We start from the raw sequence: 21255 nt of genomic DNA on the forward strand, positions 1-21255 counted from the left end.
GGGGGGTGTCGGTCCCTAGACCAGTGGTTCTCAACCTTCCGAATACTGTGTCCCTTTAATACAGTTCCTCCTCTGTGGTGACCCCCCCACATTCCCCCAAACCATAACATTTTTTATTGCTATTTCATAACTGCAACTTTGCTACCGTAACGAGCTGTAATGTTTTCTGATGGTCTTAGGTGACCTCAGTGAAAAGGTCACTTTATCCCTCCCCCCCCAGCCCCTGCAAAGGGGTCGAGACCCACAGGTTGAGAAACACTGATCTGTCATGAGGTGGAGCCTTAACAAGCCATAATCAAAGGTGGGAGAAAAGTTCAGGGAGGCCTAGCTAGAAAGAGGAAGTTAATGGCAGCTTTCTTTTCAATATTGATTGTGACCATTTTTTTTAAGTACGGGATGAGGGGTGTGAAGGGAAGACAGGAGACGTCCGATCATGCCGGAGCTGGAGGACAAGCAGCTGTGAGCTGGGCAACATAGATGCTGGAAACCAAAGTCAGGTCTCCTGCAAGAGCAGTCTACATTCTCAACAGCTGAGCCATCTCTCTAGCTCCTGGTTGCAAGCCTTGAAAGATGAGTGAGGGTTTGTGAGACCCGCCTGAGCCACGGCACATGTGAGGAAGACACCAAGGCAGAGTCTGGGCGAGAGGAGGGGCTGAGGATTCCAGATGATTCCAGTACAAAGGCAGAGGCGTGGTTTCTCAGGTCAGAGTTCACACTGCCTCTTTTTAAATGTATTTGTACTATATATATTTATGAGTATGTGTGGGCCGGCACCTTCCATGGTATGCATATGAAGGTCAGTGTGCATGTGTGTGTGTATGCCGGCCATGGTATGCGTATGGAAGTCAGTGTGCATGTGTGTGTGTGTATGCCGGCCATGGTATGCGTATGGAAGTCAGTGTGCATGTGTGTGTGTGTATGCTGGCCATGGTGTGCGTATGGAAGTCAGAGAGTGACTTACAGGAACCAGCACCCTCTTCCCACCACACGAGTCCCAGGATCTAATTCAGGTTGTCAGGCTTGGTGGCAAGAGCCCTTAATCAGAGCCACGACACTGGTCTCATACTGCTTCTCAATGACTTGTCTGCATGTGCATCTTAGAACGGCCATTCACAGTACCCATTAAACAGGCTTCAGGCCACTAGAAAGAACCTCTGCCTTCTTCTAAAAGGCAAGCTCCTCATCAACCAGTGTTGAAAAGAGCTCTTCCAGTACGAGCTATACTCGTCAGGAAGTACAGTGGAAATTCATCTGGCGGCAACAACAGCAGGACACTGCCTGGGCTCGTCCTGCAGTCCCAGGAGGGGATCTAATCACCAGGCGGTCATATTTTGATTTTATGTGTATGAGAGTTGGCCCGCACATAAGTCTACACTGTGTGTATGTAGTGACCATGGAGGCCGGAAAAGGACATCGAATCCCCTGGAACTAGTGTTACATATGGTTGAAAACCACTAAGTGGGTGCTGGGAATTGAACCCAGGTCCTCTGGAAGAGCAGCCAGTATACTTAACCACTGAGCCATCTCTCCAGCTCCTCACTTTCATCTTAAACATGGAGTTCTCCCACACTTGAGTAACAAAACATTTCATGTGTTTGTAGATCAAATATATATATACATGTATATATGATATACATGACTGAGTAATATACATGACTGAGTATATACTGAGTAATTTACTTGTATATATATATATATACAAGTAAAATAAAAAAACCCAATAATATATCCTTCTAATCAACCCATGAAAATGTCATTTTGAGGCTTATTTATTTGTATGAGTCTTGCCTGCATGTTCGTATGTGTGCCACACATGCATCCTAGCATCCACAGAGACCAGAATATTACATCAGACTCCCTGGAACTGCATTTACGGATGGTTGTGAGCCACAATGTGGGCGCTAGGAGTCAAACCGGGTCCTCTGCAAGAGCAGCCAGGGACTTTGGCTGCCAAACTCTCTCTCCTGGGTGAAAATGTCATTTTCATAATTCAACACACAGTGTTCATCCATGTGTCTGTTAGATGCTGTGTATCCAACTCGGGTGAGGGCCTGGAGTCAAACCGACCTTAGCTTATGATATTTTAAAACTCACCTCTGAGGTCAGGAAGCTATGGGGTCATAGCGTCCAGATCGCTAATCCTATCCTTAACCCTCCCTCCGCACCAGCTGAGTAATTGATATCGTTTTTCCCTAGAACATATTAAGTCGTGACTAAACTGCAGATTGGCCTCAACCAGTATGGCTTTCAGGGCCAGGCCAGAAGTATCTGAAGATAAAAGAAGCCGCCGCCCCCCCCACCCCACCCCACATATCCTTTTAATATATTTTTTCTGCTTCTAAGATTTTAGTCATTGTCAGGAAGTTCTGCAAAATTCCCGTGCAGTTAAGAGATACTATTTCCTGTCTGGTCTCTACTAGGGAGCATGCGTTACGTTGTCCAGACTCCAACGGTAGATTTTTCCTGATGCTTCGGGGCCCTCTGAATGCCAGCAGGTGGAATCTAGTATGCAGGACTGTCCCGCTACTAAGAAAGGCCGTGTTGAGACCTAGGGTAAGGGCCGAGAATGGCTCCCGAGCCATTCCTACTCAGAGAACAAGAAGGAGAGTGGATGCATGCATTTTCAAATCTGTCTGTCTACGATCTGTCTGTCTATTCTCCTGTCTATTTGAGATAGAGTCCCACCGTCCCAAGCTAGCCTCAGATGTCACCTATAACCGAGAGTGACCTTCCTGGAGCTTCCAACCCTTCTGTCTCCTCCTCTAAGACCATTCATTTTTATGCAGCATTGAGAATCCAACCCGGGACCCCATACATGCTATGCAAGCACTCCGCCAACTAAGCTGCAACCCCCCGGCTGTTTTTCCAGGCTCTGTCGCTTCCCACTGACTTCCTATCAAGGACGCCATCTTGTCACATTTGAAATGTACTGAATCTATGGAAGCATTAATGGGTGGACTTTTTAAAAAAACGAATGGCTGTCTCTCTTGGAGACCGATGTCAAGCCTAATGAAACTACAATCTGCTCTTTCTGCTGCTTGCATAACTCCTTGAAGGACTATTGATAGAGTCTTTCCCTTCACAAAAGCTTGGGAGAAATCAAACACTTTTGTTTTGGCAAGCATTTAGTTATAATCATTCTGAAAGTGATTCATATGTTCCCGTGCTTGAGAGGAGAAACAGAAAGTCAGTCAGGGCGAGACCTCAACAGCAGTAACCTTCTATTCTTCATGAAGTTTAAACCGCCCACATGACAAACGGGTGACTTGACTAACCACAGGAGTTACATGTGGTCTAGATGAGACGCTCAAATAATTCTTCCTGTCAAATTCATAAAGCATGATGAGTTCTTAAAACACTTGTCAAGTTCATTATTTTATTTTATTTTTTTTTTAAAAAGCCCCTCACTATTAATCTAGAATTATACTGTGGTTAGTCAGCTCTGGAGCAATACTTGTTGTGTTTTAGTTCCTACAGTGGGAGCAGTCTAACGCTGAAGCAAGCTGACTTCTGCTGCTTGCCTCGTGCCATCAGCCGGCCTAGGGAGAGCCGTGGTGGGTTTTAAACGGCTTCCCTAAGGGGTCCTAGAAAAGCTGGAGGCGGCAGCTGAGCAGGGCGTCTGTGTTTCTCAGCTTTACAAAGAAAGAGCTGGCTAGCATTCTGTAACGATGGTCCTGTGTCAATGGCAGATGGGCCTGTGTGTGTGTGTGTGTGTGTGTGAGAGAGAGAGAGAGAGAGGGAGGGAGGGAGAGAGAGAGAGAGAGAGAGAGAGAGAGAGACTATATGTCCATGTTGTACCTACTTGCCAAATGTCAATGTCAGTGATCTTCCTCAATATACCTCATATTGTGTATGTGTGTGTGATGCATATATGTTTGTTTGTTTGTTTTTGTTTACTTTTGAAGCAGGGTCTCTCATTGAATGAAGAGCTTGACAATTCAATTAGAACGGCTGGCCAATGAGTGCTGGGTTTACGGATGCGTACCACCATGCCAGACTTCTGTTGTTGTTGTTGTTGTTTTGTTTTGTTTTTCAAGACAGGGTTTCTCTGTGTAGACCTGACTGTCCTGGAACTCACTCTGTAGACCAGGCTGGCCTTGAACTCAAAAATCTGCCTGCCTCTGCCTCCCAAGTGCTGGGATTAAAGGCGTGCGCCACCACTGCCCAGCATGCCAGACTTTTAGAGAGGTGCTAGGGATCTGAGTTCAGGTCCTTACCAAAATAGCCGTCTCCCCAGGCCCCTGGGGTGGCTTTTTATTATTATTATTATTATTATTATTATTATTATTATTATTATTATTATTCAATAAATGAAGCAGCCTTCCTGTAATGGCTCTTGGCCTGCACAGTTATTTCCTGTCTAAACAGTTACCACGCCTCCCCACAGCACCTTCAGAGATTAGGAGAAGTGATGTCTCTGCCATGAGTTTATGACAGGCAGTTTTTCCCCCAAATGAGAAGCAAATGTGGTTCACTGGTAAGTTAAATAAGAAGACAGAAGCCGTGAGACAAGGATGGGGTTGGTCAGCCGAGCTGAATGAACACACACTGGGCACCTTTCAGAAGCATTTGCTAGATGCTGTGGGGTGGGTGCTGCCCACAGCAACTTGGCCCAGAGCCATGAAGTCTGAACGTCTGGGAGCGGAATCCACAGTGCAGCAGCAGCAGTAGTGTTTCTTTCAAACTACTGCATGTGTGTGCATGTGTGTGCGTGTGTGCATGCGTGTGCACGTGTGCGTGTGCATGCATGCCTCTGCACATGTCTTTGTGCATGATTGTATATGTGTGCGCATTCATATGTGTATGTGTGCATGCCTCTGCACATGTCGTTGTGCATGTGTGCATGATTGTATATGTATATGCATGCATGGGTATATATGCACCTGTGTGTGTGTGCGCTTTGCACATGTCTGTGTGCATGTGTGCACCTGTATATGTATATGTGTCTGTGTGCCTTTGCACATGTCTGTGTGCATGTGTACATGACTGTATGTGTGTGTGCATGCATGTGTGTGTGTGTGCTTGTGTGTGCCTGTATGTGTGTGTGTGCATGTATGCCTCTGCACATGTCTTCGTGCATGGCTGTATATGTGTGTGCATGCATGTGTGTGTGTGTGTGTGTGGTACATGCCTCTGCACATGTCTGTGTGCATGTGTGCATGATTGTATATGTGTGTACGTGCATGTGTATGTATGCACTTGTACATGTGTGTGTGCCTTTGCACATGTCTGTGTGCATGTGTGCACCTGTATATGTATATGTGTCTGTGTGCCTTTGCACATGTCTGTGTGCATGTGTGCTTGATTGTATATGTGTGTGCGTGCATGTGTATGTATGCACCTGTGTATATGTGTGTGCCTTTGCACATGTCTGTGTGCATGTGTGGAAGACTCTGTGTATGTGTGTGTGTGCATGACTCTGTGTGTGTGTGTGCGTGTGCATGACTCTGTGTGTGTGTATGTGTGCATGACTCTGTGTGTGTGTGTGTGCATGACTGTGTAAGCTAGAGATTGAAGTCACATGTCTTCTGCAAGCGTACTCTGAGCTTACTTTCCCAGGCAGGATTCACTGATCCTGAAGCTCGCCGATTTGGCCAGGCCATCGAGTTTCAGGGTCCCATCCGTCTCGACCACCCCAGCACTGGGATTCCAGGGGCATGCAGCCACACCTAGCTTTTCACAGGTCCTGAGGGTCTGACCTCAGGTCCTCCTGCTTGGCAGGCAAGCACTTTACTGACTAGCCCATCTCCCCAGCCCTTTCTCTCAAACTTCGAACGATCCTGGGAATCGTCTGGGGAAAGGATTCTAGTTAACACAAAGGTTCTGACTCAGCAGCGGCCGCGGGAGGACCACACGTCAGGCGTCGGGCATCTGAGGCGAAGGTTCTTGTCACACGCTACAACAACTACGGGAGAGTTTAAGAAACTGATCATGGAGGCTCTCAGCTTGAGAGTCTGAAGGTCTTAACCCTGGAGAGTAGGAACATGATTGGTTTTGGGCCCCAGCCATTAGTATGTATTAAAAATGTCCCAGGTGATTGTGCCGTGGAGCACAGGCCTGAGAACTGCCACTCTGTCAGAGGCTCTCTCGGTACAGGGCACTTGCCAGCCACTGACCCACATTTGTCTTAAGAACCAGTTTGGTGGCGGGGGCGGGGTGTGGTGGTGGAGGGCAATGCCTCCAAGAACAAGTGAGCTAACTGTCAGGAGGGCTGTCGGTAGGATGAGCTGGCTCTTTGTGGGGTCTCTGGAGACTCACTGCCGCTCTGTGGTGTCATTCATCCAAGTGACAGGCTTCGTCAGACCCATGAGCACTGGGAGGGGCTGGCGGTGAGGCTGGGGCCCTCTGCCCCAAGTGGCTGCTGTGCAGAGGTCTAACTCCTGACACAGCCCTTGAGTATCTGGCTTTCCCTCTACCCCCTCCACTCCCAAGGATTCTCTCCCTCCCAAACCTTCCCATCATGCCCTCGGGCATGGTTCTATTTCCACACAAAATACAAAATAGTCTCTCTACATTTTTTTTTTTTGCGTTTACTGGAATCAACCCTGAACACATAAGCACTTCCCAGTTGTCCCTCCACCCATCACAAGGACCTCTCTGCTGCCTTGACAACCACAGGCTCTGGTGACGGGTCCTTCCTCTCTTCATCACTCCTGCCTGCTGTCCCCAGCCATTGAGCATCCCATCAACATCTGCTTCGTGTGTGTGTGTGTGTGTGTGTGTGTGTGTGTGTGTGTGTGCCTGTGTGTGTGCCCATGTGTGTGTGCATATGTACGTGTGTGATATGTATGTGCGGACATGTTTGTGCAGTGCAAATGTACATGTGTGTACATGCAAAGGCAATGTCAGGTATCTCCCTCATTGGCCCTCTACCTTACGTTTTGAAACAGGATCCCTCCCTTGAACTCGAAGTTCATTATTTAGCTGGAAGCCAGCAAGCCCCAGGGATGCTCCTTGTCTCTGCTTCCTGAGTCGTGCTGGGATTACAGCTCTGTGTCAAGGTACTCAGCTTCCATTGTGGGATCTGAGCTCAGGTCCTTATGGCTGTATCTTGAGCTCTTACTAAGCTACCTATCTCAGCCTCTCTGCTCCTCCTCAGTGTCCAATCTGACAGGCTGACCTCTCCACTCTTGACATCATCATGGTGTCAATATTTGTTAACTTTACTTTGTATCCATGCAGGGGGCACACACATGCCATTGGTGCCTGTGTGAAAACCAGGGGACAATTTGTAGGGATCAGCTCTCTCCTTCCGCCCTGCGGGTTCCAGGGACCAAACATAGGTCATCAGGCTTGGTGGCAAACGCCCTCCTGGTGCCATTGAGCCATGCTGCCTGCCCCGACCACAGCATTTGTACCTCACTGACTGCACCTCGTTTCTTCCCTGCCTCATCGGCCCCTTCCTTTCCACTGCACACCAGGCAGGGCCCCACACACAGGTAGACCCAGAGGACCCCTTCTTACAGCAGAGCTTCCCTGCTGGAGGATACCAATAAGTAGCATAGAGCTGCTGGGTAGAACCTCAGTGGGTTTCAAAGCCACCAGATGCCCGCCCTTGTCCCCAGCCCTCTTTCCCCAGCTTCTGTCACTTATCTGAGGTCCCTGTCCCCAACACTTTTCACTCCCAAGATAAGCTTGCCTATTCCTTTAAATAGAGGACAGGAAAGTCCCTTTACCTCTTAGCATCAAGCCTGCACAGTTATCCGCTGTGAGCATCTGTCTCAGTTAAGGTTTCTATTGCTGGGACCAAAGAGCAAGCTGGAGAGGAAAGGCTTTGCTTGGCTTACACTTGCACATCGCTGTTCATCTCTGAAGGAAGTCGGGACAGGAACTCAAACAGGGTAGAAACCAGGAGGCGGGAGCTGCTGCAGGGGGCCATGGGGGAGGGGGCTGCTGACTGGCTGGCACAGCCTGACTTTCTACAGAACCCAGGGCTACCAGCCCAGGGATGGCCTCACCCACAATGGGCTGGGCCCTCCCACATCAATCACTCACTAAGAAAGCACCCTCGGGGCTTGCCTGCAGCCCAATCTTATGGAGGCATTTTCTCAATTGAGGTTCTCTCTGCTCAAATGACTTGTGTCAAGTTGGCTTAAAACCATTCAGCACGGCATCTATGGTCACTCCTTCCTAGCTACACTTGTTACAGTGGGAGAGGTGTCCAGGGACCATTCTGCCTGCTCTGCATAGTCTCTCCACTGTGACACACACATCCCTCCCGCATTTTCTAACCCCCTGCTGGTATCCTAGACTCTCTGTCCCTTTCCCTCTCCCTCTCCCCCTCCCTCCTCTGTTTCTTCTGTGTGTATCTGTGTCTGTGTGTGTTGTGTGTCCGTCCTTTTCTCCCTCCCTCCACCAGTATTTGAATGGGCTTCTCTTATCATTTAAAGAGAAACCAAATCCTTCCTTCTTACTGATAGCCTCCAGTGTATTCGGGGTCCATCTGGCCTGACCTCTGGCACCCCCTGGTATTACTGATGACCCCTTCTCTTTCTGGGACCTGTGTTATCCTGTTTTCCCTCTCCCAGGCTGTTTGGAGGGGTCCAGGTGTGTGTGCTCTGGACAAGGATGCTCAAGGAGACCACAGAATCCCTGGGAGGATAGCTTAGGGGGAGGATTACCAAGTTGCGCATTGTGGAGGTCACTGGAGGTCAGGACTTTCCTGCATCAGCTGTTGGCACTGAATGGGTCACACAGACAGATACACAACCATACCTGTGAGAGAGGAGGCTGAGCCCAAAGGCAGAGCCTGCCTGGGAAAAGCCACAAAGAGAGCTTGGGTCGGGGGCGGGGCACAAGAAGGGCACCAAGGAAGTGTACTGATGGGAGCTGAGGTCTAAAACGGTTTCCAGGAATTGGAGGATGGTTCAGCAGTTAACAGTGCTTATTGCTCTTCCGGAGGACTGCGTTTGGTTCCTAGAACCTACAATGGGTGGGTCGTAACAGCTCCAGCTTCAAGAGGAGTATCAGATGGCTCCTTCTGACGTGTGTGGACACCAGCATGCATGTGGCACACACACGTAAAACAGGAAGGAAGGAAGGAAGGAAGGAAGGAAGGAAGGAAGGAAGGAAGGAAAAAGGGAGGGAGGGAGGAAGGAAGGAAGGAAAAAGGAAGGGAGGGAAGGAGGAAGGGAAAAGGGAGGGAGGGAGGAAAGAAGGAAGGAAAAAGGAAAGGAGGGAGGGAGGAAGAAGGGAGGGAGGGAGGAAGGAGAAAGGAAGGAAGGGAGGGAAGGAGGAAGGGAGGGAGGAAGGAAGGAAGGAAGGTGAGCCTCCAGACTTGCCATCCTAGCTGCAGTCAAGGGAATGAAGTTAGCAGAAATGTCGTTAGCTGGGGTGGCCTTGGAGAGAGTGGTTTCGGTGGTTTCTGATGGCTGGCCAAATTACCAGGGCCTCCACTGCTGGCAGCCATGTTTGAGACTAGAATTTTAAGAGGCGTGGCTGTGACTATGAGCAAGGCTGGTACCTAAAGTCTCCTCTCATGAGAAGGGAGGCAGAGCCACCCATTACCCCTGAAGAGGCTTTTTCACTCAGTACAGCGACCCCCCCTGCAGTTTTTGAAATTCGGGTACCCTTCTTGCTCCCCAGCCTCCTTGTGGCTTTTCCCAGGCAGGCTCTGCCTTTGGGCTCAGTCTCCTCTTTCACAGGTGTGGTTGTGTATCTGTGACTGATTCAGTGCCAACAGCCAAAGTAGGGAGTCCAGTCCCCGCCCCCAGGGCTCCTTAAGCCATACCTGTCAGGACTTCCTGCATCGGCCTGTCAGCACTGAGTTGGCCACATAGACAGGTACACAACCTGGTAAGCCTCCCCCTAAGCCATCCTCAGGGGGATTCTGTGGTCTCCCTGAGCATCCTAGGTGAACACACACACCTAGACCAGCCACCAGACAGCTTGGGAGGGGGAAAGCAAGAAAACATGGGTCCCAGAAAGAGAAGGGGAGGGCAGGGTCAGAAGTAATACGAGAGGAAAAAGCGAAATAATCGGCATGAGGCGGGGAGTTTTTCCTGGTTCCTTTCCAGTCCTGAACATCTATTAACTCTTGGCCCGCATTTCCACCTTGACAAACAGCAACTCTTAGAGCTGTTCTCAAAATGAGCGTTCAGAAATTGCAGCTCCAACACACACACACACACACACACACACACACACACACACACAGAGGGGGCGGGAGGGGAGAGGGAGGGGAGCGAAGGAAGATAACAGGACAAAATGACCCATCTCCTTGCTTCAGCACCCGTCCCTCTAAGTGAGAAATCTTGATTCATTTGTGTGAATACAGTGGTAGTGATATCTCTACCACAGACGGGTATGGCTTAGGGAGACATGGGGGGGGGTTGTGGGGGGGTGGCGGTGGAAGTAAATTGATATCTAAATGGCACCAAGCTCCAGGCTGAATTAAGCATTTGGAAAATGATTGTTGCTGCAAGGTTTAACTTAATACAGAGGTGCGAGGCCTGGGGAGCATGCCCAGCCTCCACCATCATGTCATTAGCATATGTGAGTCACTCCTGGCATCAAGTGACAAAAGGCGGCTATTAATTAGAAGGTGGCACAGAGGAGTCAAAGGCTTAGCTTGACGTCTGCCTCCCTATGGCTTATCCCTATTAGTTTAGACACATCCCTACGTGTAGAACTCACACACACACACACACACACACACACGCACACACATGCACACACTCACACACACATGCACCAGAAGTCAAATCATGTGTACATGGTGCCCTGAGAATGGTACACAAGGGTGCGGGGGTGGCGGGGGTGGAGGGCAGCCAAAAATTCCTTTGTGGGCCGTGAGAACCAGAGCCTTGAAGAGGTTGAGAATTCCATATGTTCAAATCTGCCAGGGAAAACTAGCGGAAGACAGAGGCCCTCTGGGTCTGCAGAGTCTGCTGCAGAGTCTTCCGTGCACACACAGAAGGAGCCCTGCCGATGAAACAAACAGCACGGGGTCACCGATGCTGCGAGCTTGACCATTTCAATCATCCAGTCTAACTGTCCGCATGGCTGAGCTCATCAACCACCACAGAAATCATTGTGAAGGGGGCCTGGAAATACCAGGTAAGGCTCTGTGGTGTCTGACTCGGCCTCCTCAAATGTGCCGGACCAAGACAACCACCACAACAAAATCAAGCCTAATGAGGCAAGTGCGAGCAGTGCTGGCCGGGATGCTGAAGTGCTTGTGTGTGTTTGTGTGTGTGTCTGTGTGTGTGTGTGTCTGTGGGTGTATGTGGAGGTGTGTATATGTGTGTGTGTGGCATGCATGTGTGTGTCTGTGTGTGCACATGTGTGTGCGTATACATGTGTGTGTATATGTGGGGGGCGTGTGCATGTGCATGTATGTGTGTGCTTGTGTGTGTATGTATATGTGTGTATATGTATATATGTATATGTGTGTATTTGTGTGTCTGTGTGTGTCTGTGGGTGTGTCTGCATGTGTGTGTCTGTGGGTGTGTGTGTGTGCATGTATGTGTGTGTGTGCATATGCATGTGTATGTATGTATGTGTGTGTATAGGTATAGATGTATATGTGTGTGTATTTGTGTATGTGTGTGTCTATGGGTGTGTGTGCATGTGTATATGTGTGTCTGTGGGTGTGTGTGCATGTGTATATGTATGTGCGTGTGTGTGTGTGTGTGTGTGTGTGTGTGTGTGTGTGTGTAATGAAGGATGTCACCTGTCCTTATAGCAGCGTGGGTCTCAAAGTCACCTAAGCCTCAGAAGAAGGGGCCTGATGGGAAATACCCCTCAGACAGTGTAAGATACCACAGACATTGCATGGTGATGGAACTCTTCACATGTGAATACACTTATTTTCAATTCATTACATTTATTTATTGTGGGTGTGTGTAGGCGGTGCTTGCATGCCGCAGCACACATGTGGAGATCAAAGGGTAACTAACTGGAGTTTATTCTCTCCCTACACTTTGGGTTCTGGGATTTGAACTCGGGTCACCAGCCTTAGTGGCAAGTGCCTTTACCCGCTGAGCTGCTATCTTGCCAGGCTCCAAACTCCTCCTATTTGTGATGAAACCTTGGCCTCGTTCCAGACAGCACTGTGGTTTACTTAAACATGGGGGCTGTTATTTTTAAAGCTTAATTGTTTTGAGCGAAAAGAATAAGCTGATCCTTATCATAGTGGCTAAGGAGGAAGACGCAAGATCAGGAGATGAATCCATATTGAGCCCATGGTGAATATCAAAGGTTCCTTATCTGTCTTGACACTGCCTGTGGAAGCACATCAGGATGGGGTGGGGGAGGGGGAGGATCTCCCTGTTTTTCAGATGTGGCCAAGTGATGTGGAACGGGAAAGTAATTTGTCCCTTGTGTCAAGAGGAGGAAGAGGAAGCCAGGGGACTCGATTACTGTGCACAAAGAGGTGACGTCCAGGCTTCTAAGCAACAAAGCAGAAAGCAATCGCCGATAAGGGTGTGGGTGTGGGTGGCTGTGTGTGTCTGGAAAGGGTAGAGTGTTGGCTTGAATTTAGTGTGGACTTTCTAGGGTGCAGCCCTGAGAGAAAACACAAAAGTCCCACGGATGTAGAGGTAAATAAAGAACGTGAAAGGGGTTTTGTCTGACTGGTGGCTGGCACTAAAATGCACATCTAAAAACTCACAAACTTTAAGAAGAATTGAGAGGCTGTGGAGATGGCCCAGTGGTTACCCACACTTGCTGCCCCCGAGGAAGACCCAGGTCTGGATTGGATGGCTACATTGGATGGCTCCTAACTGCCTGTAACGCCAACTCTAGGCGACCCAACACTCTCATCTGGCATCTGTGGTGCCTGCATACATGTGGGTGCACACATACACTCAGACCCTCGCACGTGCATGTAAGATAACTCTTTAAGATGATTGTTGTTAAATTTTAGTTCTTATGGGGCACCAGATCCCCAGGATCTATGACGATGCGGGACTTCTTGTGAAGGTATTGACATGGTTAGTGCTAAAAATTCAGAAGATGTTAAGGCAGATTTGGAAATGCATGCAGCAGGGCTGGCAAGATGGCTCAGTGGGTAAAGCACTCGCTGGGCAGGCCCGATGACCTGAGTTCAATCCTCACAACCCTCATAAAGATAGGAGAAGAGAAGCAAATCTACAAACCCATCCTCTGACTCCCTGCCCCATGCGCCATGGCATATGTGCCCTGCTCCTGTCCCTTCTCTCCTCTCTCTCCTCTCTCTCCTCTCTCTCTCCTCTTCTTCTTCCTCTTCCTCTCTTCCTCTCTCTCTCTCTCTCTCTCTCTCTCTCTCTCTCTCTTTCATACACACACACACACAACACACACACACATATAAGTAATTATTGATTTTAAAAAGAATTATGCATCCAGCACGTGAATGGGTATGCATAGACAGCATGTGAATACTCACTTTAAAGGCATGGTAGTTGTTTAAATTCCATTTATAAGAAGTAGCTAAACCAAGTAGTGGTGGCGCACGCCTTTAATCTCAGCACTTGGGAAGCAGAGGCAGGTGGATTTCTGAGTTCAAGGCCAGCCTGGTCTTACAGAGTGAGTTCCAGGACAGCCAGGGATACACAGAGAAACCCTGTCTTGAAAAAACAACCAACCAAACAAACAAACAAAACCAAACAAAACCGAAAAGCATCTCCTACAACCTCTGACCTCTTCAGAGCTGAACGGACAGAGCGTATAGCTCAGGACAGTGTTACCAGGGAAGGAGCCATGCGGGGAAACAGCACGCCTCAGACCCCAGGAGGTCCTGCTGTGCCTTCTTACATGGGACGCTGCCATCCTGTCTTTTAGCGCCCTGCATCCACCGTGCCCATCCTTGGCTTCACATGAACAGGCTCCTACAGGCTGCTGCGGCTTTCGTCCGGCTGCCCTCAGTCAACGGTGTCTTTATGAGATTTGCCCACATTGTCGCAGGTAGGAATGGTTCCTCTCAAACCAGTAAGAGTCAATGCCTCGGAACTTATCGGAACTAAAGGCATTGGGGTGCTGAGCATAAGGACACCCCAATCCCGTCCTCTAGCTGAGAGCGATTTGAAGTTCCATTGCCTGTACTGTGGTGAGACAGAACATCGCTAGTTATCTAGACCGCACAAGCTCCGTGAGCACCAAACCAGCAACTTTCACAGAGGGTATTTCCAAAACACAGAAGGGTGGCCAACACAGAACAGCCAAGCACCTTCTGGGAGATGGGCGTGCCCCCCCCCCCCCAGCTTACTCAGGTTTTCAGGTCTGATTTCCTAACCCAAAGCAGCAATTTGGGGCACATCTTCAGGAATCTCAGAATTGGGCTTTACTTTATTTATTACTTCTGCTTTGTGTTTGTGGGCACATGTGGTGATGTGTATATGTGTGTGTGTGTGTGTGTGTGTGTGTGTGTGTGCTTGTAAGTGGAGGGCGGAGGTCAAGTCAGGAATCTTCCTCTAGCTCCACCGTATTGTTAACCCTTTTAAGGACTTGTTTACTTATATTTTATGTACATGAGTGCACATAGACATGTATGTACATACATATATATGCATATACATATATACATATATATATACACACACATATATATGCGTGTATATATATATGTCAGATGTATGCCTGGAGCTTGCAGAACTGGAGTTCCAGATGGTCGTGGACCAACGTGTAGGTGCCAAGAACCAGACCTGGGTCCTTTGCCAGAGCTGCCACTGCTCATAACAGTGGAGCCCTCTCTCCACCTTCTAGATAAAGTCTGTCTCTGAACCTGGGGCTTGCTCATTTGACTAGCCTGGCTAACTAACCAGCAAGCTCTCCCCCAACCCCAAGCTCCTCTCATCTCTGAAACCTCCTCTAGAACTGTCAATCACGGATTTGTTGACAGGTCCCCAAGCACATTCCCAAACGATTTTGTCTCCTTTAGTCCTGTTTTGGCATCCCCGTCAACAGGTAAAACTAAAGCATGAGAGGGTTTTTTTTGAACCCTTTCACCACAGGCCAAGGTTTGGTGACGTGGGTCAACAGGATGGCTGTTGCACTGTTGGGGGAATGTGACGAGAAGGATTTCAAAGGACTGTGTCTATTCCTGGAACTCTAAGAGGCTCTTCCCAGCACCCGCCAGCGGTAGGACCACACGGCTTTATGGATTATACATTCAGCGCACAATGCTACCACGCACCTGCGTGTGAACTTCTGAGTTAGCCTTCTCCTGTGAGCACTTACCTTGGGGGTTAAAGAACCCGGTCATCCAGAACACGTTAGGCCTTCCCTCAAATATCCATGTTGAGAACTGGGTGTTCCTTTCCAGAAGTTCGGTGAACCAGAAGCCCAGGGTGGAGGAGTCCCAGGACACCCTCTTCCAGAGCTGAGGTATACGAGCATCGTACATGTTGTCCAATGCATCTCTCAAGTTCTGAAGATGACAAGGGCAAAACACGTGACCCAGGATGCTTGGAGAAGTGGTGCAGTGCCTAAATCACACATCACTCTTGCAGAGAACCTGAATCTGGCTCCCAGCATCCGTGTCAGGTGGTTCACGACTGCCTGCAAATCCAGCTTTGGGGATCATATGCCCTCTTCTTCATGGCCACAGGTACCTGCGCTTATGTGCAGCACATACTACACACAAGCACACAGACACATACGTGATTCCAATGGAAAATAAGATCTTTTTGAAAGTTTTATGGGCGGGAGAGATGCCTGGGCTGTTAAAAGCACTAGCTGCTCTTATGGAGAACCTAGGATCAGTTCCCAGCACCCACATGGTGGCTCACAACACTCTGTCACTCCAGTTCCAAGGTCTTCTGGCCTCAGTGGGTTCTACACATATATAATGCATATACATACATTCATGCAGGCAAAACACTATATATACACATATATATATACATGTATATATGTGTATATATGTATGTTTATATATACACAGTATATATATATATGTATATGTGTATGTTTATATATACACATGTATATATGTATATGTGTGTATATATATACATACATATATACGCACACATATATATGTGTGTGTAATGCATACATACATATATACACACATGTATACATGTATATTGTGTATATATACATATATATACACATATATAAAATAATGGTTTTAAAAATACATGAACAGGAAACATTCCTGGGGAGCTGGGAAGATAGCTCAGTTGGTAGTGGTTACCTTGTGAGCATGAGGCCCCGGGATTCTCAGAACCCACATAAAAATGTCTGGGTGTGCTGAGACATAATTACAATCCCAGTACTAGGGAGGGAGAGGCAGGGGGATCTCTACGGGCCACTGGCCAATTACCCCAGGCTAATGGGTGATGGCCAGGTCCCAGGGAGAGGTTCTGCCTCACAAACGAAGGTGTTTGAGGGTGACATCTGAGGTTGCCCTCTGCCTTCAACATGTAGGAGCCCATGTACGTGTGTGTGTGTGTGTGTGTGTGTGTGTATGTATGTAAGTATACCCAGACATAAACACGTGCACACACAGATAAGAGCATGCAAGAAAAAAAAAAGAGGGGGCCACACCCACCTCGCTCATGATGATCGTTCCTTCGATAGCCAATTTTAGATCACTCAGGCTGCTGCGGAGGATCGAGATGACTTTCTGCATCCTGTCAATTTCTTGTCTAAGAAATATGTTCATTGAGTTCAGGTGCCCCATCTTCATCAAACGAGCTTTCACCTAAAACAAAGTATAGCATACCAATCATTTAAAAAAAAAATCGTTCATCATTTCTCTTCCAAACGACCTCTCCGATTCTCAAATCTTTCTCTTCCTCTGAATGTGTCTCCCCGCTAGACCCAATGAACTAGAAAACCTCTCTTGCAGAACCAGACTGACTGTTAAATCCCCCATTTTCTGAGCTTCAGAAACTTCTGTTCAACTTAGATGACTTTTATTCCCTACTGATTGTACTTAGTTGATAATTGGAAACGTTCTTTAAAAGGCTGAAGGAAAATTGTACCTATTTCCTCTTTCAAGTGATTAAGTGTTAAGCGTCAGCTAAATATTCTTTTGAAATCTAACCTTCGCAAGAATACAGCGGGACTTTTCCTACCCCCGATTACCTTTATAGAGTACAGCGGGACTTTTCCTACCCCCGATTACCTTTACAGAGTTGTTATTAGAAGTGTCACAGAAAAAGTTAAGACAGCCCAAATCTTTACAGAACAGTCACCGGTGGGTACAATTAACTGTGGTCATGGTTGCCTCGGCTGCAGACGCTAAAAAAGGGCTTTCCCTAATCTAATCGGTGAAAATATTTGGCTTCGTGGGAGAGCCGTTAAGTGACCTGTCACTTGTTCCTCTTGGCGCTGGCATATCATGTGTTGACCTTGTTAAGGAGATCAATACCGAAGCCTCTCGATATAGAAACAGTAAACGACAATGATTAATTAATTAATAATACAATGATTAATTAATTAATTAATAAGCCAGTATACATTTCAGTTCAGTGATAAGGGCCAGGAAGAGACTGGCTGTGGGTACCACAGCAGGGACTTGAACAGCCCAAGAGGTGCTGGGATGGAAGGGTGACAGAGACGGATGGAGGCCAAAGAGCCCACCCCCAGGAGGCCCTTGCCAGAGATGCCCACGGCCCTTCCTGGGACCTGGGATGGAAAGCAGGCGCTTCCCGAAGGCAGCCATCTCTGCTATGTGACAGCTGAGTCGGTCTCCGTGAGTTAAAGACAAGGGCAGGAAATGGTTACATAAAAGCCGGTGGCCTGAGCTGGGGCCACCTGAGCAGGGCGGGGCCAAGAACACCAACATCACAGTCCAGCGGGCCAGTGGATGGCCACGACCTGCTCCCACAAACTTACCTTTGGTTTTCTCCTAACTCCATCTTCTACAATTTTAAAAATATATGTGTGTGTATAACTGTGTCTCTGTGTGTATGTCTGTGTGTCTGTGTCTATCTGTCTATGTCATGTGCATATATGCCTTCAGCAGGGACTAAGGTTACAAGCGGTTTTGAGTTGCCTTACATGAGTCCTGGGGAGGGAACCCAGATCTTCTGTAAGAGCAGCCAAGTATTCCTAACTGATCTCCCAGACTCTAAAACCTTCATTTTTTAAAATATTCTTTGTTTGTTATCTACGTTTTTATTTATAGGATCTCAGGCCGTCATTCAACTCGGTATAGAGCTGAGGATGACTTTGAACTTCCGATGCTCCTGCCTCTACCTCCTGAGTGCTGGGATTACAGGTGTGCGCCACCACAGCCAGTTCAGGCAAGGCTGGGAATCGAACCCAGTGCCTTATGCATGCCAAGCAAGCGCTTTAGCAGCTCAGCCACGTCTTCCTTGTGTTTTTTTAGTCTCCGGTGTTCCATCTCTACCCTGAGCTGGGCATCACTTTGTCCATGACTACACTGTGGCAATTCATTCTTTGGGGAAGGAGAAACTATAAAGATCACTTCAGTCCCACTAATGGGACATGAAGCCCACGTACAGGCCACAAGAGAAAAGGAACATTCTAGAAACCTGTCCTGTCATGTGGTAACTACCTCCAACTAATTACCTTGTCCTGAGTTTATTTAGGGTCTTTAAGATTTTCTCTCTCTGGTTCTCTCTCTGTCTCTCTGTCTCTGTCTCTGTCTCTGTGTGTGTGTGTGTGTGTGTGTATGTGTGTGTGTGTGTTGGGGGGTATGGGGGTGGCATTTACATGTATGTATGTGTACCATGTGCATGCGGGTGCCTGAAGAGGCCACAAGAGGGTATCAGATCCCCCGGCACTGGAGTTGTGATCTACTTGATATTGGTGCTGGGAACTGAACCAGGTCCTCCAAGAGAAATGGCCAGTGCTCTTAACTGATGAGCCATTTCTCCAGCTCCCGGCTGCAGGGTTTAACAGAGACTCTTGCTGGGCGTAATGGATTGTACCTGTAGTCCCAGCTCCATGGGAGGTAAGGGCAGGAGGAAAGTTACTTGAGCCCAAGAATTCTAGGTTGGCCCAGGCAACATAGCATGATCAAATGTTTTTAATTAAAAGAAGAAGAAGAAGAAGAAGAAGAAGAAGAAGAAGAAGAAGAAGAAGAAGAAGAAGAAGAAGAAGAAGAAGAAGAAGAAGAAGAAAAAGAAGAAGACAACGACGACGACGACGACGACGACGAAGAAGAAGAAGAAGAAGAAGAAGAAGAAGAAGAAGAAGAAGAAGAAGAAGAAGAAGAAGAAGAAGAAGAATTAAAACAGAAGGGAAACACCCTAGAAAAGAGCATAATTATAATATTGACTGTGTTTCATGCGTGATTATGATTCCAGCATAAGCTGTTTACTGATAAAGCCAAAGAGTTGCTGTGGTCTCTTACAGAAGCGTCACAATGCTTCTGGGAGCGACTGTCTGTGGTAATGGGGCTCCATTTGTACTGTAGGAGCTAATGGCATAATTAGGTTTCAATTTACAGACTTCGCTTGACTGCTACATTTTCAATAGCATGCTTCTGTGAAATAAAAGGGAGCGGGTTGGTGGCAGCTCTGGGGGGTTAGAGATGCATGCAGCCAAAAGCTAACAGCCTGCGTTTGATCCCAGGAACCCAGGCGATGGGAGGGGAGAGCCAACTCCCATAGGGTGTACTCAGACCTCCACGTGAATGTTATGTGCTGGGGAGAGGCAGAAAAATGACTCCCTCCCATTTCTCAGGATCTTGCCCAGCAGGAAAGGGCACGGCTTACCTCATGAGCCACATAGTTAGGGGGCAGCTTGCTCAGCATGTCCTCGGACAGCCTGTAGACAATGGCCTCGCGCGTCTCGCCCACACCGCCACCGCTCTCTTTCGGCTGAATGTTGGTGATGGTTTCGAGAACGTCAGATGCCGTGTTACTCTGATACCTGACGGGAGAAGTGGCTGCTCAGAATGAGGAAGGCAAAGGCAGTGGTGGCGCACGCCTTTAATCCCAGCACTTGGGAGGCAGAGGGAAGAGGATTTCTGAGTTGGAGGCCAGCCTGGTCTACAGAGTGAGTTCCAGGACAGCCAGGGTTACACAGAGAAACCCTGTCTCAAAAAACCAAAAACAAACAAACAAACAAACCCAACAACAACAACAACAAAACATTGGCCTCAGAAATAATCACCCAAGCTAAAGGGTGTTGGAGGGATCTCTTGAGACAAAGCCAGCCATGGAAGAGGAAAAAGAAAGAGGAGGAGGAGGGGGGGGGGAGGAGGAGATAGGAAAGAAAAGAAAGGTAGAAATGTTACCATCCACCTTCAGGAATGAGAACACTTGGGTTTCTGTTGACTTCTAATGTGACATCAGAAAACGTGACAGGAGCAATGCTCCATCTCCAGATAAAGAGATTCCTCATGGTGTCTTTGGTGACCCAAATGAGCTTGACTGTCACTGACACAAGCAGCTTGCACTGGACCTGAGCACGGCTCCTATCCTTCCCAGCTCAAGCATCTATCAGAATATGACAGCCTGTTACATGGAGCAGAACCATCTTTTTTTTTCCCCCTCCTGAGATGGACTGTGAGCTGCTCAGTTTTCTCTGCCCCATTTTGTTAATGTTTATATGGCTTCTGTGGCATCCCATTGTCAATCATCTGAAAGCTCGCTCAGTTGGGACTGAAGGGGTGCCTCCATCAGTCAAGTGCCCGCCGTGCAAGCAGGAGGCCCAGAGTTCAGATCCCTAGCACCCACAGAAGATACTGCAGAACAGACAATGTCAGGGGGTTACATCTCTAGACGAGGAAATACATCATCAGTTGTGTGGGCGGTGGTGGTAGGAGAGATTAACTACAAATGGGTACACGGTTTCCCTTGGTGGACAGAGAGACCTTCTTGGCTTTGACTGCAAGGGAGGGTTTACACAGCTCTGTAAACTTTCTGTGCTTTGACGCTCTAGTTAAACTTAGGGAATTTAACGAGGACAGATTATACTCTGTCGAGAGGATTTTTCCCCCTACAAAAAAACAGAGAGGATTTTTTTTTTCTTCAAAAACCGAAGAAGACAAAAGTGACATATCTTTGGAAAACAACAGAGGAGCAAGCCACCGACAGGCTACTACTTGAGACGATTCTAAAGGTCACACTGTGGCAAGGAGCGAAAATGAGGACCCTGAGACTTCTGAGATGTGGGAAAGAATGGGCCAGTGCCTGGGTGAACCTAAACAAGCATCGTAGGGTAAAACGCCAACTAAAAATCTGATCGTGGGGCAAATAACAAAACAAAGCAAAACAAGATAAAATTAAAATTCTGAAATGTCAGAGGGGGTGCTTTCGTTACTGTTCCTTAAGAATATATTTATTTATTTACTTGTTTATCTGTGTGTGTGTGTGTGTGTGTGAGAGAGAGAGAGAGCGAGAGAGA

At 48.0% G+C, this 21255-nt stretch overlaps 1 protein-coding gene across 5 annotated transcripts in view; it reads right to left on the bottom strand.

Moving 5' to 3' along the window:
- The window catches only part of Dnah8 (dynein axonemal heavy chain 8), a 253949-nt gene that overhangs the window by 5754 nt on the left and 226940 nt on the right, over positions 1-21255 (bottom strand). For all 5 annotated transcript variants that reach the window (XM_031346761.1, XM_031346760.1, XM_031346759.1 and 2 more), the window contains 3 exons: positions 19620-19776; positions 16478-16630; positions 15160-15349 (listed from right to left, as the gene is read on the bottom strand). In XM_031346761.1, coding sequence (XP_031202621.1) covers positions 15160-15349; positions 16478-16630; positions 19620-19776 — 500 coding nt within the window. The remainder of the gene's footprint in view (positions 1-15159; positions 15350-16477; positions 16631-19619; positions 19777-21255) is intronic.

This window comes from Mastomys coucha, unplaced genomic scaffold (assembly GCF_008632895.1).
Source record: "Mastomys coucha isolate ucsf_1 unplaced genomic scaffold, UCSF_Mcou_1 pScaffold3, whole genome shotgun sequence".
NCBI lineage: Eukaryota > Metazoa > Chordata > Mammalia > Rodentia > Muridae > Mastomys > Mastomys coucha.